Genomic DNA, 27,480 nt, shown 5'->3' on the forward strand with positions numbered 1-27,480 from the left:
GCAGTCGTTCAACGCCTTGGCAGAGGACAGGACTGAATGGGGGGGGGGGGGGGGGGTCTGGGTGGAGCGAGGGGGGGGGGGGGGGGGGGGGGGGGAGGTTGCAGGGAGGGAGGGACTGGCTTGTCGATGTGACTGGTTGAGAATGCAGTGTTTAACAAAGGGTGTTTTCACAGACTGTAAAACCAAGTGCCCCAGACAGGCATCACAGCAGAGAAGGTGCCAAGGCACCGTTCCCTGCCAGGGAGAAATTGTAACAGCGCTTTTAGAGAAAATGCTTTTGCAGAATTAATCCTCAATGAGACGACTACCCTAAACCACAAGGTCAGTGGCAGTGAAGTATTATACACCATATTATAAACCGTTTAGGTCCCCTGAGGAGGCTTAGCGACAATAAACATAATCATAATCATTACCCACACCCTGATAATTATTTACAATATATTACGGTAACTAATCAAGTGCCTATTTATATATTTGCACTCTTTTGGAAACATTGAGTCACATTACAGTGCGATGTGTTGTGGTCCAGCGCGTCTGATTGATGGTGGTAAGGGCAGGACTTTTACCTGGTGATTTACCACTTCTTGAGGTATAAATAAACCTGGCCAAGGGTTGGTGAGTGGGGAGGGGCGGCACCAATGGAACAACACGCCATGGGGCACGCTTTAATCACAGTGTGGTTAAGTTATGGTGTTTTCCTTTGGAGGGTAAGGGTTAAAATAAAGTCCTGCTGAGTTGATGCCCCTTGATGGGAACGTATGGACTGTAATGAAGATGTCACTGGGCAATAAAGTTGGCCTGGAAATACAGGCGTCACATTGTGTCTGGCGTTTTGAGCGATACGTTTTTCGTTGCCAAGATTCCTATCTGCATTTCACTGTATTGCATTTATTTAATATTTTTTCTTCATTTGGATTCTTTGAATTATAAACCACATTTTTTGATTTCCTTAAACGTAGTGTTTGTTTCAAGATTCAATTGAATTTGGGTTTCATATGTACCTTTTTAAACAATGTAACCGTATAAAAAAATCGTCATGGTTTGGTTGTTAGGGGAATAAATGATTTGCAACTGTAAACGTTCCCCTTTGCTGAATCAGTCACGGGGAAAATATTTCATGTCATGTGACTTCACTGCAGTGTAAATCCTGACGGTTTATATTAACTTTCACATTCAATTCTTCTGTCCACTTATCTTCACCTCTGTCTGTCCAAAGAACAAAATGCAGCCCTTTCAAACAAAAAACGACACCTGTGAAGAGAAAATAAAGGACAAATAGAAATCAATTTTTAAGGATCGCTTTACATGCACCATAAAACTACATTTACCTAAAATTGGCTTACTGTTTATATTGTGTTTGTTGGAGCGTGTGTGTGTGTGTGTGTGTGTGTGTGTGTGTGTGTGTGTGTGTGTAATGCGAGCGCGCGCGCGCGTGTTGCCGCTTGCGCGTTCACGCCCGCTCGCACGTAAAGTGTTGAGTGTGGTACGGCCCACGCGCATCGGTCGCTATGGAGAAGTGCTCCCGACGAGCAGCAGAGACTCAGACCGAGGAGGAGCAGGGAGCTAAAGCGCCACAGCGCACAGGGAGGAGAAACCATGGAGAAAAGATTGCCGCGCAACAAAACTTTGCCTCTAAACGGACCGCTACCCTTTACGCTACTTTTCATCCTATGCGGATTAACATGTAAGTTGTTTTTGTTTCATGTCCACTTTCCCCCGATGTACTTGACGCCGTAAGGGACTGTAGTGCTGGTGGGGGTCTAACGGTACCGTTAGTTTGGGAGCTACTGGTCTGCTAACAGTCACGGTGCTGCTAGGCGAAGCGGCGCTGCTGCTACGTCCCCGTTCAGCCCGGCTGGCTCCGCAGCTAGCCCGCTTTAAAAGCCATTGCAGCCGCCAAGCAGACGGGGTTGTTGTTCCGTGTACGACATTGCGATGCTGGTTGAACTGAAACAGTGGGACGTGAGTGCCAGTAGTTTGCCTTCCGACCCTTAGCCACACACACCCCAGTGAGTGCAGACGGGAGTTTGATTATTTTTTTTCCATTGAAGTATCCCCGTGCCGTGACTGGTGAATGTCGTCCCACCCAACTCGGCCACTGCAGTTATTTACAAGTTATGCGCTATATCTAAATGGGATTCTTTTAAAAACGATTTAAAACGACCCTGCCCCATGTTGGCATGGTGATAAAGTGCATGTCTGAGGTGAATGTGTCTGTGACTGAAATGGCCATGTGTCAATGATTTGAAGAAAAAAAAAAAGTTAATATTCACAATATACCACACGAATCGATGTGTTCTCTACGACGGTAGTCCAATGTAAATTAAAAGCTATGCAGCCTAGTTCTGTTATTGGATAACTTGGGCCAAGGGGAAAGTTTGTTCAGGCAATGGGTTACGTGTTTCTGCTTCGGCTCCCTATGACGAGAAGGAGACGAGCAGAGCGTTCGAGACAAGGTGATTGTTTCTCTGGGTCGTCAAGTGCATTAGTGGCCTCCTGGCCAGGGAAATGAAAACATATTTCAGTGACTGGGCTGAGGGAAGCCACTGCAGAGCCTCGGAGGTGATGTTAACATGCAGTTGGGCCGCATGCCAGGTTACCTTTCAATAGGTCACAAAAAGCGCAAAGGAGGTGATCCATACGTCACTGTTTAGGATGGGACAGGGTACACCGAATGCTCGGATGTCCATGGGGAAGCATAAAGGCCTCGATTGATTCACTTATTGATGTCATAAATGTCAGGCCTACATAAACACATTATTGTCTAACTTTTGGAAGACGATAAAATCCGATTTTACTTGAAATCCCTTCCTTGCTCTTCGAAAGTTGTTGTTGTTGTCTCTCCCTCTATTACCACAAACACATCATCAGTGAAGACATTTTGTAAACATGGTGATAATCAAGTCAATATTATTAATTATTCATACCCAGTGGATATTCTTTTAATCAAAATACTACTTTTGAACTTTGGGCGTTAGTGGGATGATGTATTCATACACGTACCACTGTTTGTATTTTTATCATTCTGCAATCTTAAGAAACTTTTTAGCAACAAGGGTGGTGAGGAGGGTATCATTGCAGGGCGTGGCTATATTCTGAGGTCTGTAATTGAAAACCATAGTTTGGTGGCTTCTACTCTGTGACTTTATGATTCCCAATATAAATAATGTAGTAATAGAACATCCCAAATTACAGACTGAATCCAAAAATAGATGACCCCAAAAAAAGTGGTTAATTGACTCAAATGACTTCTGACCTAATAAGAGTTTACTGTAGGTCAGTAATGTGCTATTGGCAACAATCGGTTGCCATGTCTTGTTTTAACCGGTCATAGCTTTGAGCCCATGGCAGCTGAAGCATATCAGGGCAGTTTAATATGTCCTTGTGTTTAGTTAGGAACAGGTGGAGGAGTGGTCTACTGACATTGTCAAGACAAATGGATGAGAGGACAAACAATTAGCAACAAGTACACTTTAGTCAGATTTGATCTCTTACCATGTAATGTGTCTCTACCTACACCTACAATCCTTAATACAATCCTAATGCAAATTTATCCATGCTAGATTCAGCTTTCCTTTGGATAATGAATCTTTGGGATATGGCCAAGCCTTTTTTCCACAATTGGATACACGACAGACTGATGGTTAAATAATTTCCCTTGGAAATTGCAGTTCACTAAATACACTTTAACCAAGAAAAGACTCCAATCTAGTGATGGATGCCACGGTGACATTACATTTTTCATTGTAGCCATCTGCAATCCAAACAAGAAAGGTCTCCGCCACAACCTGTTCAGGAAACAGGTTGTGGCTTTTCAGAAGCGCAGCTGGGATTTGCATCGGATGATTTGCTCTGATCCTTTTCATTTGAACTTAAATCTCGGCAGCCGCTGGGGCTGCAGACTGAAACCTCCTCATCACATTAAAAGAGTTCCCCCCCTTTGGAGCGGCGGCCGTCAGCAGATGAGCGTTTTGCTTTATTGTGGGACATGGTGTCTGCCTGGGCGCTGGGGAGTGGGGTGCACGCCGGCTGTGACCACAAAGGCTGTGTTGGTCTAAGACTCCACCCTGTGCCTGCTCAGCCACACCCTGCATGATGCATCCACCACCCCTGGACAGATGTGACTGCGAGAGGCGGGAATGATGCTCCGTGGTGGTCCATTTTAGTTTGATGAGGCCCCCCCCCAATCCAACATTACCATGGTAGACCGTCACACCTCTTCCCTAACTGGGTTTGTACATAAACAAATGGAAAACTTTTAAAGAACCACGGCAGTGTTTTTGTGGTGCTTGTACCATTTGTCGATTTTACTGAGCGTTGCATCCCTTTGAGAACGGATGCAGCTCTAATGGTCCATTAATGACTTCCAATAGTGAACTAGCCTGTTTCTAACGGTGTCACAGTGTCGATTGAAGCGGTTTGTTTCAGTTGGTGGGCGGCTGTGGGTAGTTTCTTTTTTCTTAAACCTCTGAATGTAACTTCTTTTGGTAACAAAAATATTAACCTCCTGTGATGGATTTTCCATAAAAAAGGGAGTAATTGCACCCATTTGTGTCGGGAAAATAAATCTTTGAGAAGTTGAGTCATAGAAACTGGTAGGTAGAAATAGCTTCCAGATATTTGTGTGGCTAACTCCTACGGTGAAAGAAGAGATAAAAGCCTTTTAACACCAGTTTACTGGCCAGTTTGATGCTGGTTCTTTTCCACTGTAAACGTGGATCATATTGCATGAATGATTTAAAAGCGCACGTTAAGACACTGTGGAGTGGCACCAGGCCTATATGCCAATTACACACACACACACACACACACACACACACACACACACACACACACACACACACACACACACACACACACACACACACACACACACACACACACACACACACAGCACAGCTACTGGAAACAGGTGAAGAAGCCTTGTTTAACCACGTATCACTTGTTCGCCCCGGGCCTGTAAGGGTGTGTTTTGGACAAGCTGACAGCCGTGATGCTACTAGTGTTTCAGACACAACCACTCATTCCACACGCACACACAGCCAACAGTGCCCATAATGTCTGTGTGTTGATCCCCGCACAGGCGCACACGTACAAGATACAAAGGCTTACACATACACCTATTAACATCTATTAGCATAATACTGTTGCAGCTGTGTCTGTTAAGGCAGCTGACCTGCAGTCCTAGCTTTTTGTGCCCATTTCCATCCAACTGCTAGACACACAAGTCCCTCTCTGTTCTACTATGTACTGTCTCTAGACAATAAGGGAAGTGCTTTCCCAAGAACACCCAGTTTGACTTGAAGAAGCTTTACCCCAGTTAACATTTTATTATAACATTGGAAACCTTTTTTAATGTTGCAGCTCTGCTTTATACCCTTTTTAAAAGACAATATATTGGTCGCAGGAGTCATTTTTCTTTGGTTGAAACTAATATCAGTGCTGTAAAACGCTGTAATTAAGGTGAAGGTTTATTTATCTGGTAATTCCAATTCTGGCAAAGTAAGTCTCACTTGAAATCAGTCTTATGGTCTGTACTATGTATAGTATCGACTATGTAGTAGTATGGGCCACAACATAACATCACTGTAGCAATGCAGGATGTAATACTGCATTGCTACAGTGTGACAGCCCCAAAGTGTAGAAAGAAGGCAGCACAAGAAATCAGGTTCCCTTCTTATTACTTTTTCAAGGTGCGCAGCACTTGAAGGCAAACTTGAGAATCTAAAATGGTGTGTCTGAAGGATGCAGTTGCAACTAAGAAGCAGCCAAACGTATATTTGATGCAGTTTAGAGTCATGGGCTAATGAGGGGTTCACATGTTGTAGTCTTATCGATGGGTCACCTCAGCATATCAATAGTGTTGCTAATAATAATAATTTTGGGCTGAATAATTTTAAGGTGAGTAATTTATTCCATATAGCCTATTGCTCGTCACAGTCAATGGCCATACTGCAGCCTAATAATATTGAAATTAAACTGCACTCCCATGCACTTGCTATTAACTCTGCTTAATACATTTAGGAATTACACAGGGAATTATCACGTTTTTTGGGATGAATAATCATCATCTTGCATGGTGCGAGAAATTATTCCATACTAAAACCAGAGCAAACAAACAAACCTTAATCCCCATTGGATTACGTGAAATGGCCTGTTTGCTTTTCTGTGACCCTGCCTTGTGCTTTAGATATATTACTGCAGCAGTGGCTTTATTAGGTGTGTTCCACAACCATATCAAAGCTGGACCTCTGCCAAATTAGCTATCCCTGTTCCTAGTGCTAGCCCACTCCAACACTCATAGGTCTGTGTGTTGTGTTTATGTGGTCGGTTTAGCTCAGTAGGTAGAGTGGGTTGTAGCCGGAAGGTTACTAGTTTGATCCCCGTACGGCCCTGAGTAAGACGCCCAACCCTAACTACTCCCTGCTGTCGCCTTGCATTGTTGACTCTGCCGTCGGTGTGTGTGAATGAGTGTATGAACCGTCGTAAGTCAACAACTTTTCATTGCTGGTTCTCGGCTGGTATCTGTTGACCACATTTTGAACGGGGTCTTATGTTGCGCATAACATATAAAGAGCTGTTCCTCTTTGCGATGTGGAGAGGCTATGGATCAACGGACAAACATTGCAGTGAGTTTGATTCTATTTTTGCGTCTGCTTGGTTTGTGAAAGGGATCATAACAAAATAAGTGGCCAGGGCTATTTAAAGCTCAAAATACAGTTGTAATATTTCATTTTGGATGATTGGATTACATTGGATTCCCAAGGGGGGCACTAGTCCATTTAAAGAATGTACATGTGTCGGCCTGGCCCGAGCCATTACCTTATAATAATACACTATAGGACTTAATATTAAGTTTGACTAGGATCACCAAATAAGGGTCATATTTAGTGCTGTTGACTGTTTTATCCTGAACTCATTCTACATCTAATCAAGATTCAGATCAAATATGACACTCTTTATTTCACAGTAAACAGATCGCATGCATGTATTCAAAGATTCATGAATATAATACACCCTTTCAAACATAAACAACCGGTCCCTTGATGAGAGAGTATATGTTGAATGTATGTGATGTGACACCTGTTTAGTTTTTACCGAACTTTATTGTCCTCTCACTGTTCTGTTCTATGTCACTCCATGCTGTACAGTTACTGGGAGAAGTGGAATAGGGTTTTGGTATTGAGGGTATTAAAACAGCTATACTCACCAAAGACCTATGGATGCATACGTACGCCACATAACAAAGATGTTGGTTCTAAATGCTCTCGTCAATGTAGGGGGTTGACCCCAAGTCAACAATACTTTCAGGAACAGGGAGAGGTCGAGCCCCAGTTGAACTGGGAGTGGCGAGAAAGTGAACTCCCTCTGACCAGCACAATGGACTGTGAAACGCCACCCGGACCAAGCTCTGTTTTTATGGGCCGCTGCCTGGAGTACACGCGGTGCAGAGGCTTTGTTTTTGTTTGTGCTGGTTTGACTTCCTCTGTGGCTGGGAAGTGGTGTTTGCTGCAATGAGCAGTAAGATGCGTCAAGTTTTTTTAATTGTCATCTAGCCTTGGCATTTCCCTCCATACTAGTTATTTTAGGATGGGGTGAGGTGTTCCCAGTGAATGCAGCATAGTATTGTTTAGTGATATTACTACAAAATGTTGGTCATCTGTTTACTTGATTAAAAAGGTATATTTATTCATAATAGTATAATGTCCTCCCAAAGTTGTTTTACTTTCTTTATCAAGGGGCTTAACACACATTTTTACTGCTTTAAAAATGAATGGCAACTGAGTTATTTGAAAGAAATTACAAGGTTCTTCAGCATGAATGTTTAGCATGAAAACAATGTTTGACATTGACCGGTTTATAATATCATACAAGAAAATGTACATGAGACAATCATGGGAACAATCGTCCAGCAAAACAAATCCGATTTCCCTCGGGGTCTTAGTGGTAAGAGGGGGACCATGTTGACATTAGGAGAGATCGGGCTAATGAAAGTACAGTAGCCCATTTAGTCCCAGCCAGGGGAATTGCAGTCTATAATTAGCATAGGAGACTTCTCTGCGGTCAGCCCCACCCACTCCCCAGAGGTTGGGATCTATTTCCGTCTGAACGAATGTAAGATTGAGCTAAAGTCTGGGTTTGCTGTTTAAGACATTTCTGATTGGACATTTCTGTTTTCTTTCTCCCGTCAAGTAGTGTGGGAAAGAAGTGTGCACTGTCCAGTCCGTGAGTGTTGATTCAGGGGGATTCTGGGCTCTGTATGGCTCTCGCTCTGTTTCTTTAGACCTCTTTTACTACTGGCAATAGCACACTTTAAGGGAGAGTGGTTTGAGGGAAAGCCCATTTCTCTGCCCTGCCTCCACCCAGCTGTTTAAGAGCTAGGATGTGGTTGGCTGGTGGTGCTCTGTGCGTAGAACGTAAACCTACGATGAAATGCTTTCACGGAGTGATAGTTGGGGCAAGTGTCAATGGCTGTTGCTGGCATCAGGGCTACTGTTAGGCTGACATTTTATTATCAGTGTGAGTTTAACTTGGAAATTATGATATCCTGCGCTGTACAACAGCTGTTAATGCCTTCTTGGTCTTACTCAGCCAAACTGGCTAATGTGAGGAAATGGTAGCAATTAAATCAATGAAACGGTTATTCATTATCCATAACAATTCCATTGTCCCCCCAGAGTCAGTAGCCTTTGTGCCATCCAGTTTTTTCCATGTTATCTGGCTTATGGTGTTACTCCGTGGCAGCCGTCAGGATTTCATGGTTGTCAGCTCGCGAGCCAAGGGAACGGTTTGCAGCCTCTGAAGCCTCCCTCCTCACAGAAGCAGGGAGCCAAGGCTTCAGGATTTGACACGATGAGCCAGCACTCTTCAACGGGGGATACCCTTCCTCGCCGGGGCAGATCTCAACACCACCAGGGTGACAAGGCAGCGGCCTCTCCTCACAGTACCGTGTCAGGGCTTTCATGCACTGGGGCTCTAATTGAGTCGTGAGATAACCTCCGCCCCCCCCCACACACACACCACGCTGACTGCGGACACAAACATGCTCCGTCATCTCATTCGCATGGCGGGTAGATGGGTCCATTTCCCTGTGAGGGGCTCCCAACAGCAGCCTTTGCATGTAAGGCTTTTTGTAACAAAAAAAAAAGAAAAAAATGCTCTCCTGTAAAATATTCAAAATGTTATAAACAGCATAAATAGAATTATATAAAATGCATACATTGCTCTTGAACAATGTCAAGCAGTAGAATGATCCAGCATGTGTAGATATTTTCCGACACAGCGTGCAGCACCAACAATAACTGAATTCCCACACGGCAGGGCAGTGCAGGAATGTTTGTGTTGCTTTGGCACACAATGGTGGACATTGTCGCTGTTCAGGGTCCCCTCACACACTAGCTCACTCCGAGTACACTCCACGGTCGGTCGTTAGCTACCTGCGACCGACGCCGCTTTAACACCAGTGATTCGATTTGGTTTGATTATGCTTTGCCCCTAAAGCCTGCCCTTTAATTAAACGTAACTGTTGAGAAGGGGCACGGACACACGGGCCTGCCTGGTAGCAGTGAGCCAGGGGTCTCCCAAGTGGGCCGAATGACATGTGAAAGAGCACGGCCGGCCCCTTTCAGTGGCCTGTCAACCCATGTTTGTCTCCACCGTGAATTAACGAGGCTGGAACGGCCCTCCACCCTCCAGCCTCACAATGCTTGGAAGGAAGGGGGTAGATTAGAGTTGGTGTCGGGACTAATGGCTTTCTTCACACTGCACAAATATTCCCAGAGATAAAGTCACGCCATAAACTGGCCATGCAGCCCAACACGGCCACTTGGCAACAACTGCCCTCTAAATTGTTTTAAACAGACTTATGGGTTCCTCCGGTGGGGATGCTGGGGTTCCTAAGGGTATGCACTATAGGCATTGTCTTTTTTCCCTCCCTCTTTTTATGGTCTTTTAGATTGCATTCAAGAGGTTTCACACTATAGAGTTTGAGGGAACCGTTTTTAAAGATGCGGTTTGTTTGTGCAATTATTTTTGTTCAACACCTCCTAAAGAATTTTAAATGACATCTAATTTTGGTCATTTCTGGTTAGAATATATATGATTAACAAGCTTTAGGTGTCTTTTTAATTATAGAATTAAATTCGTAATTATGCTGGTAAAACATAATTACAAGAGTTTTATTATTTGGTTAAAGTTGGAGAAATGTAATGTCTCCCCTTGGTCTCAAAGTCTAGACTGTTAAACCATTGGCCTACCTGTGATTTAATGTGTGATTCTACCAGTAAGGCCAGTACTTAACTGTGATTGCTACGCTATGGAGCTAGCCAATTCATGGATTTGCATTATGCTCTCATTTCCCAATGTACTATGGAACTGAAAGTAAGCCAGTGAGACCTTTGCTGAGATCTGTTCATCTTGCCTCCATGCTTGTTGTTACGTAGTTCCTTCTCTTTGTGTCACTGAGTTTCAATGTTCAGTTTCCGCTCTCTCTCTAGACCTCGACCACACCGCCTAGAGCTCGATCTCACGTCTGCATTCTTCTGCTGTGAGGTCTTCGCTCCTCGTTCCTGGGTGCAGCTTGATACAATAATCAGTTCATGAAGTTTGTCTACGACTTTCTTACATGTCATGCGAAGCCGTTTTTTTAATTTTTTCTCCCTCCTATTTGCTCCGGGAAGGTTTCTGGCCTCAAATGTTTCCGTCCTTTCCCAGACTGCTCCGACATGGAGCTCAGTCTCCTGTGGGATCTCTCCAGGAGTACGGTTCAGTTGGGAGAGCCGGGCCTGGAGGCTCGGTCAGCCCGGGGTAGGTGGAGATTTTGGCTCGTCAAGCGGGCCAGCGTTTGAATGTTTGAGCCGGTCGCTAGGCAAAGAGGAAGGTTTTGATTTACCATTGCGTCGTCCGCCCAGCTTGTCGCTATTAGCGATGTCAGTGGGGAGAAACAAATATGAAGCATTTGCTCAAAGGGCAAACGCATCGCTCCCATGAGTTCATTCTTTTCCTGGGGTTTCACAGAAATCTCTCCTGGAGAAGGGCAAGAGTGCAACATGTAGGGCTATCCACTTCTAAACGATCTGTAACGCAAGCTTGGGAACATCCGGCTCTTTGTTAGAGGACACCTGATCCTGGGGTGATTGTTGTACATTGTAAAGTATTGATAATAAATACTACAAAACAAATGCCTAGAACATCGGGAAAAAGATATGATTTGGCTCAGGGTGTAGATTTATACATTTTCCTTGTTATGATTAGGAACACCTGTGTGTTCCTGATCCTAGGAGGCCCATTGTGGAGTTGTGAGGAAGTGATGAATATACTGTCTCGCGTCAATAAGCGAAGCGTACTACTAAAGTCCCAAAGGGAGCGCGCTACACCCTATCTGTATGAATTAGACGCACTACTTTAATTCCGTTAGCATGTTTTATTTCAGACACTCATTTCTATGGGTCGTAGCGGCCGTGCTCCGGCTGTGTACCTCGCCGTCCGGGTAAAGCTACGCCAACTCCCCACCCTTGTCCTCCACTCCCACCCTTCCTCCTGGCTGTAGGTATCCCACGTAGAGACCATCTGTCTCCCCTCCGCTAATGGTGAGGGTGGAGGCCACACCGAGCACTTCCCCTCTTCCTCCCCCTCTTCCTCCCCCAACCACTCCCTGTTTTCCCTCGACCTCCGCTCCGGCCTACACGTCTACTGTAAAGCAAACACACCGTAGCTTGGCGGGAGTCTGGTTTCTTTGTTACGCTTTGACCGGGGTCCGAAAGGTGACACACAGGGTGAGTGAGGCGGAGACACCGTCCCGGGCAGTTGGTCGGGCGCAGCGTGGATCAGGTAGCGGTGGGAGTATGTGGAGCATGTTCCCGAAGACAAGCCGCGCCGACGACACGTGTCTGGCCCCATCAGCGACATGTCACGCATGCCAAGCGTGTCAGTGGGCAGCCCCTCGACATAAGCCACGACGGCCCGTGACTCTATGTATCACTCCTGGCGGGCTCTCGCTGTAACCTACCGCAGCCTATTTTTGTATTAGCTGAGCCTAGCTTTAAGTGCATCCCCGATCACGGAGGGGTTCGTGTATGCTAGGTGTCTTCAGTAGCAGTAGGAGTAGTAAGTTGTTTTAGTGGACGCGGGAGCAGCTGTGCTGTCATTTCAAAGGGCCCAGAACAGGGGCATCCGTGGCCTTCTCGACCCTGACCTGCAGCAATCCCAGGGCCCCCCTCAAGGCTGTGGCCAAGCACGTAGTAACAGAGTTTTTTTTTTAAGGCCCTCGGATTCAAGGGTGGTATGAAGATGTCCCGGATCGAATGTGACCGGCAAAAATAGAAAGGCAGTCGTCCTCAACTTCCTGTCAGCTTAAAAATAGGCTCGTTTATTTTTATGTAACCCAGAGACATCCATGCAGGTTAATAGGTCGGAGCGAAATGACGTTATTACGTTCCTTGTTGTCATTAGTCCAACTGGAACAACAAACAATGGAAATGTTTTTTCTCCTTGTATTGTCCGTCAAACCAGTGGCTGTCACTGCTCGCCTGTGCTGCAAATAAACAACTTATTCCAAATCAATATGGTCACAGGTTTTGTGCTGTGACCATTTCGTTCTCACAAATAAGTTGAGCGTGGACTCTTATTTTGTTGTTGTTTTTCCCTCAAACGTGTTCTTCAACAGAGGAAGCAATCTTGGTACCGTAGCCCACAGACCATGTGCGTTAACTTACGCCATCCCGACTCTTGACTAAAAGGCTCCAGGAAAGGGTGAAGACTCCAGGGGATTGCAGGGAAGAGTTGTGCTGACCAAAGCAATAATGCAGCTCTGTGACTTGTTATAATGTGCTTTTTAGACAACAATGGGAGTCTTTGTGAATGAAGCCGGTCCAGTCGCTAAACAGACAATAGTGGCAGGAGGAAAGATTGTTGTTTTTGGGCAGGAATAGGAAAAATGGGCTAGCTTTGTCCTTTCAGCTTTAACATGAGTTTCATATTATACATAGCCGTATTTAGCTTGATCATATAGAAGTTACATTACAGAAAATACATTTAATGGAATTTGGGAATCTCCCGATTCCCAGAATCACACATGTGAACAACTGAACATGCAAGACAACAACAACAAAAAAGTGTGTGTGTGTGTGTGTGTGTGTGTGTGTGTGTGTGTGTGTGTGTGTGTGTGTGTGTGTGTGTGTGTGTGTGTGTGTGTGTGTGTGTGTGTGTGTGTGTGTGTGTGTGTGTTGATGACGAAAATTACAGGGGTCAAAATGGAGCTCAGGGAGACTCAGCCTACTTGGCTATATTTCCCACTCACCGAGCTAGCATAGCTGTGGCTAACCACTCATATTTACGCCAAAGAGACCCAAAATACCAGCCAGTGGATCACTTTGTTGAAGCTTCAGAGTACCTCATACACATTGGAGAGTAGGTAAGGTACTAGAGAGAGATATTCAAGTCTCCTAAATATACTCACCCTTAACCGGTATATTTTGTTTGATGAAAAGCAAAACTGAAAGTTAGTTTAGAATTTTTCACTTCCCCTTTTTCGGTGTAGAAGTGAAAAAGCCCCAGCTTTTAATGGAAGTCCCATGTATCGGTTAATTCATATTAAAGCTCACATAGCCTCACAGCATGATGTAAATGTGTAGGCACGAGTCTATATGTAGGCATCAGTGACTCATTTGTACTATGGCCAGAGAAGGGAAAAAAACCCTGTTTTTGTTTCTCTGGAATGGATGGAAAAAAGTATCTCTTTGACTTTGACCACAACTTGTAATGCATCTCAGTTTGGATTTCAGATGTTTACTTGCCTAAATAGTGCGATCAATCTCCACGGTTGTCTGTTTGTTTCTTGAGCTGTTTGTTTATTTTGTTATACGACATTTTACCCGTCTGACGCTAGCAAAGCTATGGTTAGTAGCTTCATGTAGTGTTTAAGAACACAAATCTCCATCATTCACACGCCTCAGAGGGTTGCCTCCCAAATAGATCTTAGTTGAAGGCTTTTATTTTTATGCCAGGGCCGTGCAGACCGTCATTACCCAGCACATTCATCCTTTTGTCCTACATTCAAGCTGAACGCCTCAGCTCAGCGACGGCAGCCAGTTCTCAGAGCCAAGTCCTAAGCCTCCATGTTGCAGGTTTTGTGTCACTTCTCCTTCATGTCTAAATACACCCACGGTGGGCACTGACTCAGATTAAGGATCTTGTAAAACGAGGCAGAAAGAACGGTTCGAATTGAACGCTTTGTTTAATCTCGTTCCAGGTTTCTTTTTTCGAGTCACCCCCCCCCGCGTCCTCCCATCCTGCTTTAAAAGGTCTTCTGATAATTAGCCGAGGCTGTGTCTGGGTGTCCTGGAGAGAATGTGTGTTGCTTATTAGGATGGAAAGTGGAACACCACAAGGAGGGGGCTTCATGGCTTTTAGAAGGCAAGGGAGAACCTTCGGGGAGAGCTGTGAAGGCCGTACTGCGGGCCTGTGTTCTGGCACACTGCGCAGCTGTAGGTTGATTGAACTGCACAAGTAAGCACAGAGCACTTCTTGGTAGGGGGGCGAAATGTGTTGTTTAAAAGAATGTGCCTTTTTTATACCTACAGAAAAACAGTTTGAAGGGTTATCTTCATGTACCCTAGGCTTTTGGTTGCAGATGGGTTTACATTCCACGCAGAAAGACAATCTTCTCTTCAGGCGCTGAGCTACTTTCTCAAAAGATTTAAACTAAACCCTGATTTGTAAAGAAATCTCTCTGAACACTGCAACGCTATCAGTCATGTTTTCCCCTCTGTCTACAGAAAATGTGTTGCATGTGTAATAAGTAGGCCCATGTAAAGCTGTTTCATCTGCATTTGCATGTGTTGGATCTCGGTTGAAAGAAAAAATAAACCGGAGGAGCTCAAGTTCGGTCTGTGATGTCACCATGAGACAACATCAGAAGTAACCCGAGCCCCGCCGAACTCCAACTCTGGATTCGGTCGCTGGCCGCCGTTCCTCCGTCTGATCTTTTTCCTGTTTCTCTCCCTATCCGCAGGCGCAAGCGCTAACAAAGTGATCGTAACCGAGAAAGTGAACGCGGTGCTGGGGAAGAACATCACCCTGGGATGCAAGATAGAGGTGGGCTCCAACCTGACCCAGAGCTCCTGGGAGCGCCATCTGCGCTCGGGCCCCATCACGATAGCGGTGTACAACCCCGAATTCGGGATCTCAATCTCCCAGGAGTACGCCAAGCGCGTCTCCTTCCTGTCGCCCTCGGTGCACGACGCCACCATCATCCTGGAGGGGGTCGGCTTCGCGGACATCGGCTCCTACACCTGCAAAGTGTCGACGTTCCCGCTGGGCAACACGCAGGCGTCCACCACCGTTAATGTATTAGGTATGTGCGATTTATGCCCCTCTGACAACGTGACTGTTGGTGCTTCTCACTGCTAACAATGTCGGTCCACTCAACAATTGTACTCATGCGGGTGGGCTTTTTGAGAGTTGGAGATTATTGTTGGGAGAGCATATTTCTGCTCACCACTAAGAGTTGTTTTGTACTTCTTCAGGATGCATTGTCCCCGAGATGCCGTGGTAGTGTTGCGTAAACTAATTACATGTAATTATACTGTATTCAACGAGAAATAATGAGTATTGTATGCAATAGTTTGAACGTATACACCCAATACACAGCCCAACTGCCAAGTACTCTTTTCTGATAAAGTCGAAAGCTTTATTATCTTGAGATTAACTCGGCTTAACCTTTTCGTTCTCATGTAAACATGAGCATAGGTTCAACCAACCGTCCATTTTTAACTGCGCCGTGCACACCAGGGAGCACGTTGATGTGATCCATAACTAATCACCGTGCAGTACCGGTCACGAGGAGTGCCATAGATGTAGCACTAGGTACTAGGGCCTCCCCAGACGCAGGTAAGTAGAAAGTTATTCTTTGGACTGTCGCCCCTGGAGGGATAAAGCACTCTCCTGAGTGATCCAGCTCCCAGACGTCTACCTGGCCAGAGGTCACCCACGTCTAAACCCCCGCAGCCCGGTGGTCTCGCTCTCCTCACTCATCTCACTGTCTCACGGCCAAGAAAGAAAAGAAAGTTGGCTCTTGTTTTAGGGTTACAAAGTGCAAGAATTCCCTTGAGCACTGAGTCTTCCTCCTGATTTGTTGAGTCCCCTTGAATAATGTCGAGCGTGCTTCAGTGTCCCCTATAAATATTCATAGCGCTGGTCTTTGCCAAATTCACGGCTACATTCTATGCAGATTCCTAGCCTTAGTCCAAACAAAACTGCACATACAGGCATACCCCCCAAACGCCGTGCTTTCTTAGCCTACCCCCGAGTCAATCACCAACGCCGACTGTATACACTTGCATAATGCATATCCCACACCGTGGCCGTAAGGCACACACCATACCATGTGGACACAGGAAACATCTCTTCTTTTTTGTTTGGAGGCTGAACGGTAAAGCCTGTGGTCAGGGTGCTTTTCCACGCCCCGTCTTCCTGAATTGATGGTCGGATGGCGTCCGTGAGCTCTGGCGGCTGCCCCGCACACAGCAGATTCCCATCTTCCTCCGGAGAGTCTGGCTGTCTCTGGGGACTAATGAGCGGCTACATTAAGTGCTGCTGTCACAGCCACGGTGTCTGGGAGCGCCCAGAGTTCAGTCAGACGTCACTAGGCCCGGTGTCGTCTCGCGGCGTCCACAGCCCTGGTCTTCCACACACACAAACACACTTGTGTTTTATACTTAGGCGTTCGCTCACTCATGATTCTGAGCCACGGTTGTGTTGAAATGCATATGAGATGCATTATGTTTTGAAATATGAAGGCTCTCTTTAAAGTTGCTTCGTGGGAACCGAGCAGTCCTTGGGAGACGTGATCTTTTTCTTTTTTTACACCAGAGCATTATAATTGTCAGTGTCTGATCTCAGCAGTTTAAGGCTCCTGTAAGGAAGAGAAAGTACTGCATAAGGAAAGGAGAGCACGTCTATGCAGTTCTTCCTTTTGTAAGAGAGTTTTAACTTTCAGAAATTGAATGACCAGCACAGCACACCGCAATGGTCCAGAAAATGAAAAGAGGACAGCTATCTCAGCTAAAATCTATTTTTATTGTTTGGCAGATAGTTATTTTTGTGTGAATCATTGCTGTTGGAATAAGAGACTACGGAAACACTTAATTTGTATGTTCTCCTTTTTCAGTTCAATTTGATTGTGGTAACGTCCCATGTGGTGTTTTTGAAGTTGTTAAGTACGGCCTTCGAATATACCTAAAGATACCACCACGGCTGTTTTTCGATATGATATTAAGTTGATTTATTCATCTATTACATGCATACCTGTGGTATTCCCTCTACAAACTCAAATACTTTTTCTATCTACTAGCAAAACAAAGTCAGAGCTTTCTTTACATGGGTTAGGCTGCAGCGACCCATGCACTAACAGTTTGTTATGCCAGTTAAGCCGTAGCTTTACTTCAGAGAACCCCGTCCCCGTGGAGTAGACCATGGCAGACGAGGACATCCATGGAACATTGATGAATGTATCTCAGGAGTAACGTGATTCCTTTGCACTTTTAAACAATCTCACACGGAACCATTATCCAGTGTAAACTCCTCCCTTTTGACCCTTGTTTCGCGAGGAACAAGACACACACACTAGGGTTCATCTCTGCCCGTGCTGACTCTGCAGGATCAATGCTTTGTTAGGCAAATTTACAAGAAATAGGGGAAAGGTTCAAATTTGACGAAGCAAAATATTGCAGTGAATGGGAACCGATATAGATATAGTCCTTCTGTGAACAAGTTCATGGGAAAACACGTTTTGTGCACAGTGTAGCCTTCCAAAGCAGATATCGAAGTGGAACCAACGTCGCAGAGAATGACTCACCCACTCTGAGAGGTACTTGAGCACCGTGATTTAACAATGGTCAGTGTGTTTTCCTTCTCCCTACATTGTTTCTGCTTATTAGTCTGTATTCCGATGAGGATGTCGTTGTTCTTTTTCGCCGCGTCATGACATGGGCGGACACCGGTTGCACGGCGAGGGAGGGCAAAATCCTGCTGAGCCCGACACCGAAAGCGCTTTATTATTCAGAACCGCTGTGACGCGGGGAACATAAATCACACCGACCCTTTAAGAAACACAGACTCAGTGAGACTGCCCCATCTGTCGCTGCGTGCTGGGGAAAACGGTCGAAACATCCATTCAGGCTCCTGTCCGCTGCCTCAGTTGCACACAGACGAGGGCCCTATCCCGCCGGGGCCCCAGGTGGGCGGGGAAGGGCCGGAGCTGGCGGTTTTTCCCCGCCGCTGGACAGGAAATCGTTTTTGCCCAATTCAATCGTTCTTCTCCTCCCCCACCCCCAGCCACTCTCTAGCTTTTTCTCCACCCATCCAGGGCCCTACCTCCCCCTGACAGGTCCCCCCCCCACCCCCTAAATGAACACGTCATGTGAGGGGCTTATTCCGCAGCACACCCCGCCAGGTCGTCCCAACATAGAGCCGCTACCGTGCATGGAGGTGGGGTTGGTGGTGGGGGTGGGGGCAGGGGTAGGAGGTGGGTGTGCGCGGGTCAGGGTGCGGAGGAGAAACAGAAGAGCCAAGTGATTTAAGAATGCGAGACCCCGGGTTGGGAAGGGCAGGTTCCCCCCCCCCCCCCGCGCTAGGCGTGGAGGAGGCGCGCGATATTTTTGGAAGCAGGAACGTCGGGGGTTATTAGGGTCCGCTGTTGTATCTTGAAGCGCAGCCTGGTCGGGGAGCAGGCTGCCAGATGTCTCGCTGTGTGTGTGTGTGTGTGTGTGTGTGTGTGTGTGTGTGTGTGTGTGTGTGTGTGTGTGTGTGTGTGTGTGTGTGTGTGTGTGTGTGTGTCGCGGTTAGTAGTTAGTGGAACAACTGTTGGAGGTTTTGTCCACATTAGAGAGGCAGTGGGATGGTGCCACAGGAAGGCGATATTTAAAAACAAATGGGTCTGGAAAATGGAACAAATCGTCCAGAAAGCAGACTGATGGAAAAGAGAGATAGCATTCTGCCGGTGTAGTCAATGTTACCTCTGTTAATATTTCCTATGCAGCTCTCTCCCTCTCTCCTCCCGTGGTACCTTCCAGCCCCACTTTTGAACTGCTCCCCCCCCCTTCTATAAAATCCTCTCGGGCATAAATGCTGACTGGACAGGTTGCCTATTATGAAACAATCTACCCCACCATCTTCCTCTGTAGCGTCAGAACAAAGGAAAAGCGCCCTGCCTCATCGTAGAGTCCCACGCAACAGGTACCAGGGATCTGCGTTACACCCCGCCCGCTCTCCTGCCTGGGATGGATCTGTTGTGACTCCCTGTTGTGGAGAATCTGTGTTCAGTCTGAATCCCCCGTTATCCAGAGTCCTCCCCAGGAAGACAGAGTAATACTACGCCGGCTTGTATCGCCGTTGAGCACGACGGCGGTAACCTTACCCCCCTCAGTACAAGACACTGGGGTGTCAAATACTGAATACAGGCCGACACTGGGATTACTGGTGTGTGTGTGTGTGTGTGTGTGTGTGTGTGTGTGTGTGTGTGTGTGTGTGTGTGTGTGTGTGTGTGTGTGTGTGTGCGTGCGACAAATAAACACAAAATGAAGGGTCTTCATGGATCGTGTTACTGCTACAGTAGAGTTTAATGATGCTATTCTCGCCATTTCCATTAACTAATGCACCATTTATATTTGCTGTACAACAATATACGCAACGGCACCATCCATTTGAGTGTCCGGTAAAGGGCCCCTATAAGATGGACTGGCATTGCGCATGCATTTTTAATGGAGACCAATGTGAAGATATTTAGATAATCTCCTCTTTCCTAGTGGTTAAGTGTGTTGAAGTCCACTCCACGTCTCGCCATGCATTATGAAAGTCATTATTTATTCATGTTCCATAGACTGTTAAGATCAATATTCATCTTCTAACGTTCATCTCCTCACTCTTCCCATCCCCTCTCCCTCTCTCTCCTGACCCCCTGATCTCACAACCCTTTTGCTCTTCCTCCTATTCCTTCTGCTCCTGTCTTCACGTCTCCTCCTCCTCCTCCCATCTTCTCCTCCGTCCATTTCTCTTCCTCCTTCCATCTTCTCCTTCTCCCCCTCCCATCTTCTCCTTCTCCACCTCAAATTTCTTCCATCTTCTCCGTCCATTTCTCTTCTTCCTCCTCCAATCTTCTCCTTCTCTCCCTCCAATTTCCTCCATCTTCTCATCCTCCCATGTCTCCTCCTCCTCCTCCTCCTCCCAACTTCTCCTTTTCCCCCTCTCATCTTCTCCTTCTCCCCCTCCAATTTCCTTTTGCCTTTTTCGCTCCTCATCCTCCTCCCCCCCCCCCAGTGGAGCCCAAGGTGTACGTGTCGGCGGGCCCCACCCCGCTGATGGACGGCGCCGCAGAGTCGGTGGTGGCCACGTGCGTGGCGGAGCGGGGCCGCCCGGCCGCCACCGTGTCCTGGGAGACGTCTCTGGACGGCCGCTCGGAGCCGGCCACGCAGGACGAGGCCAACGGCACGGCCACCGTCCAGGCGCACTACGTGTGGCGCCCGCAGAGCCACGCCCAGGGCCAGAGCCTCACCTGCGTGGTGCGCCACCCCGCCCTCGCAACCGACTTCCGCATCCCCTTCGCTCTCAGCGTGCAGTGTGAGTATCCCCCGTCCTGCATTCACAGCTACATTACTTCAAATCAGTCATTATAAACACAGTCATTTGTCATAAAGTATCGCTGTCGGTACAATGAGGATGTTCATAAAACCAAGTGCAAAGCACCAAGAATCGACAGGTAAACCCATTCACTTTATACCACAAAGATAGCTAGGATAAGAGACTTGGATAGAGGTTCTGGGGTGCATAAGAACACCGGCCACCAGCCCATTCACTTGGAGAAGAAGGGTTGAATGTTATAACAAAGGCTCGGCAGGTCTGGTTCTCCAGTCTGGGAGGTAAATAGACAACATTCAGAAAGAACCCGGCCGCTTCCTATTGTCATCCTGTATCCAATAATCCGGGCAGGGTTCTCTTGGCTTGCGGGTGGTTGACTCCCACCTGAAGGTTTCGGGTTCGATTGCCAATGTTGGCACTTGGTATTCTGGCATTCGAAGGCAAGCTGCCCAAACTCCCCCTGCCTGCCTTCAAATGACCTGACAAGAACATAAGGAGCTTTGGGTAAAAGTGTCTGAATTACTATGAAAAACAAATGCAAGATATGGATTTATCATTTGTTTTTATGATGCACCCAAAGCTATTATATATCGTCTGGTTCCTCTGATGGTTCCGCCAGCTTTCAGTCGGATCCTTCCCGTCGGAGCGGAAAGCTTCCTGAGCGTTTATAAAGAGACGGGGGGGGGGGGGGGTTTATTATAATGCAGCATGCCGCTGTGCAGCCCAACCAGACTCAGTCCATCTTATCTGTATTAACTCACATCGATGGGCTGATTCACGGACGCTCTGCTCCGCCCTTCCCCCTCCCATCGTCCATAAAGGGCCATTTAAGAGCCGTCCTAATGTTATAATCATCGATGCATGCTTCCTTGGCGGGCATCGCGCAGGAAAGGATCTGTTTGGACTGCGTGAGTGCAGACTAATGAAGGCATTTTATGAAATATTGATCAGCGCTCAGCAGTAGCGATGCAAGGGGTGGGAGGCTGTTTGGAGCGGGGTGGGGGGGGGGGATGCAGAAAACCAAGGTTAATACAGGAAGGCAAGGGGCTTCTGAGCTCAATAAATCAAGTCTGGCGCTATTTTCCAAGCGCAAAAGAAGCATAATCTCTGGGTTTGGCAAGGGGGGGGGGGGGGGGGGTGAAGGTCAGCGTCCGCAGCGACACCAGGCCTCATTCACGGCGCCGCCATGACTCCCACCCCGGGAGTCAGGGGGGGTCCTGGTGGAAATCAAAACCCCACACAAATTGGATATTGTGTTGTCATTGTTTGCCGCGTGTTATTACAGGAGAGCATCTGTCGGAGGCGATCATTTCGCCGCGCTCCAGAGTCGCCTTTTTGTTTGTTTCTCAGCACGAGGTAGAGTTTATTATTAGCCACCGCTAGGCTGCTAGCCTCCTGTCTGCGCGGCCGTCTGTCGTCTTCCTGAGACGGGGGGGGGGGGGGGTGTTATCTGTGGGTTGGCTTGGCTGCGTTCCCGCCCGCCCGGCCTCTTTCTGTTTGTGCTTTGTTTCTCCATCACACTTTGTTTGTTTATGAAAAAGGCTAATTTGTCATCATGCACACAGCGGTCACATTGACTGATTAAGAAGTGCCCTGTAGTCGTATATCCGTTCCCCCTTTTAACATGGGACCCCTCTCTCCTTATTGAGGTTTATAGGTTGGAACGGATTCAAACCCTGGCTAACAGGCGTTCAGTCTTCACTATAGAGGAGAATCACAGAATACAACAGCGTATTAAAAGATAATTCACATCACATGTGAACTAAGAGGAGTTCACTTTATTTAAGCCAGTAAGGAAAACGGGTATCATTTACATACAAATCCAATCTATAGTAAAAGGAGATATATTAAACCAATCCCCAGAAAGTAAACTGTAAAGGGGCCAATGTGTTGGCGAATGAGCTCCCACACTAGTCAATCATTTAGCGGCCAGGCTCTCAACATCTCTGTACTCTATTGTTTCACACAGTTGCACCAGTGGTGCGGATACTGGGAGACGATAAGAACTGGTATGTGGGCCAGAAGGACGTCCGCCTCGAATGTGGCGCCAAGGCCAACCCCCCCGCCCGCAACTTCACCTGGATGAGGTCAGTCACGCACACGCACGCACACACGCACGCACACACACGCGCTGTGTGGCTCACCTGTCAAGATGCAGGTATTCATCAACATCAGTAAACGTCTCCATTATTGATTCTCAATTACTACTGGGAGCATAAATTCTATTAGCTCTCGATTGACTTTCGATTTTATCTCGAGTGACTGGGCTCCAGTGTAATATTTCAATGACCCAGATTCAGACTCTCTGTTTGCCTTGGTTTTCTTACAGGATGGATGGCCCGATGCCCCACGGCGTGGTGATATCCAACTACAGCTTTGCCTTCACCAGACCTTTAGACCGCAACGACTCTGGAGTGTACCGATGCGAGGTGTTGAACGACATCGGCCTGCGAAGCCAAGACGTTCACCTTTGGATACAAGGTGGGATTACAATTTCTTGGCCCTCTAATCAGTTTCCATTCATCCATCAGTCGTCTTTCTTTCCCTTTTTCCGTCTCAGTTCATCTTATCATTGGCGGGATATGTTATATCTTTGTGAAAAAGTTAATTGCATGGATCACATGTTTGTAGACTGGTCTCTGTCTCTGTCTGTCTGTCTGTCTGTCTGTCTCTGTGTCTGTCTCTCTCTCTCCGTAAGATAAGCCTCTGTCAAGTAGAGCTAAGCCACCAGGGAGCTGTTTCGGCCTCGCTCGGCTTTCATGCATTCCTTGTACCCTAAGAGCAGAGAGACACACACACACACACACACACACACACACACACACACACACACACACACACACACACAGAGAGGGAGAGCGAGAGAGTATCGATACCAAAAGGATTCGCTGTCGTGGTCTTGGCAACATTCGATTTCTCAGATAGGGGAAGAGAACGTTCATCCCTCCACCTCCTCCTCCTCGTCCTCCACCTCCTCCTCCACCCTACCTGCCACCCGTGCTGGCTTGGGGAGCGAGCTCAGCAAAGCATCCACCAGTGTTGCCGTTTCGCCCCTTTGTTTTCCTCACGGTCAGGTTTCAGGGTTGGACACAATGATGGGGTGTTCTGTCTCTCCCCAACACACACAAACTTAGGCACACACACTCTCTTTGTGCGCATATGGAGTGTGTGGGTATTTTCCCACCCTTAAAATGATGCCTTTTGAAAAAGAATAAGTGTATACATGCAGAGAGGAGCGGTTGTGTATTTAAGGAGGATTAGTTGAAAATCACGGCCCCCCCCCCCCCCCCCCCCCCCCCCCCCCCCCCCCCCCCCCCCCCCCCCCCCCCCAAAAAAAAAAAGGAATGAAGAAAAGAGACGGGTTCTAGGATTTCCCAGACTTTCCCAGATTTCACTTCTTGGCAAGTTGCAGTTTCATGAGTCAAAACGGTCGTCAGACACCGACCGGCTTACTGCGCTCCTCTGTTCTCTGCCCGGTTCTTCCCAGCGCTCTGCTCTCAGACGTGCATCACGCCACAGGAACTCTGCATCCCTCTCTGCTTTCCTTCTCCCCGTTGGCTTTTTGTCTTTCTTTTAATCCATGTCCAAACAAAACGACTGCTGCGTGCAGACGCGTAGTCCTCCCGGCACACCGGTCCTCTCGTTCTCACCGTGGAGGGGGATAGAGCAGGAGAGGGGGCGCTACAGAAAGGGGAGGAGAGAGGGAGTTAGGGGAGAGGGAGAGGGAGGGAGAGAGAGAAGGAGAGAGGGAGCTACAGAAAGGGAAGAGAGAGGGAGCTACACAAAGGGAGGGAGGGAGAGAGAGAAGGAGAGAGGGAGCTACAGAAAGGGATGGAGAGAGGGAGTTAGGGGAGAGGGAGCTACACAAAGGGAGGGAGAGAGGGAGGGAGAGAGAGAAAGAGAGAGGGAGCTACAGAAAGGGAAGAGAGAGGGAGTTAGGGAGAGGGAGCTACACAAAGGGAGGGAGAGAGGGAGAGGGAGGGAGAGAGAAGGAGAGAGGGAGCTACAGAAAGGGAGGGAGAGGGAGGGAGAGAGAGAAGGAGAGAGGGAGAGGGAGCTACAGAAAGGGAAGGAGAGAGGGAGGGAGAGAGAGAAGGAGAGAGGGAGGGAGAGAGAGAAGGAGAGAGGGAGCTACAGAAAGGGAAGAGAGAGGGAGATACAGAAAGGGAAGGAGAGAGGGAGGGAGAGAGAGAAGGAGAGAGGGAGCTACAGAAAGGGAAGAGAGAGAGAGCTACAGAAAGGGAAGGAGAGAGAGGCAGCTGGACCCTGCCCAGAAAGGCTGTTGGGCTCCCATCTGTTTAGAGGCCCCGTGTTGGAGTCGTGCTTCTCCAGGAGAGCATGGCCGACATCCTGTCCAGGAAGGACTCACACTGGGCAATTATCCTGGCTTTCTGTAGATGTCCGAGATGAGGAGATGAGCAGGCAATGGCATGCTGCCTCTCACTCAGTCTCTCACACGCCCTCTCTCTGTCTCTCTCTCTCTCTCTCTCTCTCTCTCTCTCTCTCTCTGTCTCTGTCTCTGTCTCTGTCTGTATGGCTCTCTCTCTCACTCTCTCTGTCTCTCCCTCTGTGTGTATGTTTGTCTCCCTCTCTGGATCTCTGTTTCTCTCTCCCTGTGTGTGTGTGTGTGTGTGTGTCTACCTCTCTCGCTCTGTGTGTGTGTGTCTACCTCTCTCCCTCTGTGTGTGTGTGTGTCTACCTCTCTCCCTCTGTGTGTGTGTGTCTACCGCTCTCCCTCTGTGTGTGTGTGTGTGTGTCTCTCTGTGTCTCCCTGTGTCCCCTGTGGAGAGGGCCAGGTGGAGCCCACAGCCCTCCCAGTTGCATCCTGGGCCCGCTGTGGTGTTGGCTTCTGAACTCAGGCTGCCGCTCGGCTACGTGGACACAGATGGTGTGCTACCGTGTCCCCCCCCCCAGGGCCTGGTTCGAGGCCGGAGGAGATTTAGAGAGGGGTTAACACCAACTGACAAAGGGAGGCGCTCAGTGGTCCCCCAGTCCATTGACCTTGGACCCCAGCAGCCCTCTAACCACCACACCCTCCTCCATGGGTCTTTGGTTCTTCCAACTCGGTTAACTTCAGCTGGTTAGAGCCTCCGCTCCGAGGCGACCGGAAGGCGTTGTGCCCCGGAGGGACTCCGGTGTGCAGTGTTTGACGGTGGGCACCCTGAGAGTCGATGGATCCCAGCCCTCTGCTGAGTGCTCAGTCACACCTCTCGGTTGCCAGGCCTTTGATGTTCCCTGCCGTAGATAGACTGCTGGTGTCAGGATGCTCCTGTCCCAGGAAGTGGGGGTCAATACTAATAGAACGGAGATGCTCAGCCTGACCTTCCCCCTCCAAAGAGTCTCTCTCCCGCTCTCGCTCTCTCATATCTCCCGTCTTTCGCTCTCTTCACTCCCATCGTCTCTGTTTCTCTCTTTCACCTCTCTGGCTCTGTCTCTCTCGCCCTTCTTTCTTGCCGCTATCGTTCTCTATCTCTCTATCCTCTCTCGCCCTTCATTGTTTCCTCTATCTCTTGATCATTTTCATCCTTTCGCCCTTCTTTCTTGCCTCTATCAATCTCCAGCTCTCCATTATCTTCATCCTCTCGCCTTTCTTTCTTGACTCTCTCTATCCCTTTTATCGTCTCTCCCCTTTCTTGTCCCTCTCCCTCCCTCCCTCCCTCCCTCTCCATCCCAGCTTGTCTCTGGTGGTGAGATTGAAGGCGGAGCCTCCCATCGATCCCCTCAGTATTGTCTTCCCGCATGACTTCTCTGAAAGCACAGGGGAGGAAAAGAGGGAAATAACTGCTACTACTCACTCACACATTTAGTGGGTCATTGCCCTCTCTCTCTCTCACCCTCTCACTATCTCTCTATCTCTCTCTCTCTTTCTCGTGCTCAATGGCCTTGAGCACTTTTGCTCTCCTGCCCTCCTTCTATCATTTCCCCCATTTTTGCGACACGGTATCTTTCAATAAATCCTCTCTTGTTCGTCCGGCCGTTTGACTTTGACTCCGCAGCGATACTGTATCACAATGTTCCCAAGGTTCATCCTCTGATTAATCTTCGTTTTCCGCACATGTGTGCCTCTGCTCCGACAGCAACGACTGCCCCTAAGCGCTACCCCTAACATCACACTCCCTCTCTCTCTCCCCCCCTTCTCTCTGTACAGACCCTCCCCCCACCACCGTCACCCCCACCACCACCGCCTCCCTCCACCACAACGTGCCCGGCAACAGCACGGCAGCGGGCAAGCGGCGGGCCCAGCTCCCCTCGTCCACCCTGGCCTCGCTGCCGGACAGCAGCCTGGGCACCATCGTGGGCGGGGCGGTGGGCGGCGTGCTGTTCCTGGCGCTGCTGCTGGTCCTGGCCGCCGTGTGCTGCATGCGCAAGCGGCGCACCTTCCGCGGCGACTACTACACCAAGCAGTACCTGGGGCCCTCGGACATGCAGAAGGAGGCGCAGCTGGACGTGCTGCAGCCCCACGAGCTGCAGGAGGTGTACGGGGACAAGGGCAGCAACGGCGGCAGCAGCAGCAGCGGCGTGGGCGGCGGGAAGGGCAGCAGCCAGGACCTGAAGCCCAAGCCCGGGGGCGACGTCATCTACCCCGAGTACCCCAACGAGCGCAAGGAGCACGACGACTGGGGGGTGGGCCACCACCGGGCGGGCGACGGCCACAGCGACGAGCCGTACTACCCGGAGCACTACAAGAACAACCACAATGTGCACCCCTGCGGCCCGCCGGTGCACAGCTCCACGGTGAACGGCTCCCCCTACCTGCCGGAGGACTGCTACGACAACAACGGCACGGACAGCGACTACGTGTCTCACATGGACGGCTCGGTGATCTCGCGCCGCGAGTGGTACGTCTGA

The 27,480-nt window shown here is 48.4% G+C and overlaps 1 protein-coding gene across 1 annotated transcript; it reads left to right on the forward strand.

Annotated features, from left to right (window-relative positions):
- Positions 1 to 1,527: 1,527 nt before the first annotated feature.
- Positions 1,528 to 27,480, forward strand: nectin3a (nectin cell adhesion molecule 3a; the record flags this gene model as incomplete). Its single annotated transcript, XM_079732932.1, has 6 exons — positions 1,528 to 1,684; positions 15,011 to 15,352; positions 20,314 to 20,613; positions 22,601 to 22,718; positions 22,961 to 23,112; positions 26,780 to 27,480. The coding sequence occupies exons 1-6, from the start codon at positions 1,597 to 1,599 to the stop codon at positions 27,478 to 27,480; spliced, it is 1,701 nt and encodes a 566-aa protein (XP_079589058.1). The 5' UTR covers positions 1,528 to 1,596.

The sequence above is a fragment of the Pollachius pollachius genome, assembly GCF_949987615.1.
Source record: "Pollachius pollachius genome assembly, chromosome: 3".
NCBI classification, from domain to species: Eukaryota; Metazoa; Chordata; class Actinopteri; order Gadiformes; family Gadidae; genus Pollachius; species Pollachius pollachius.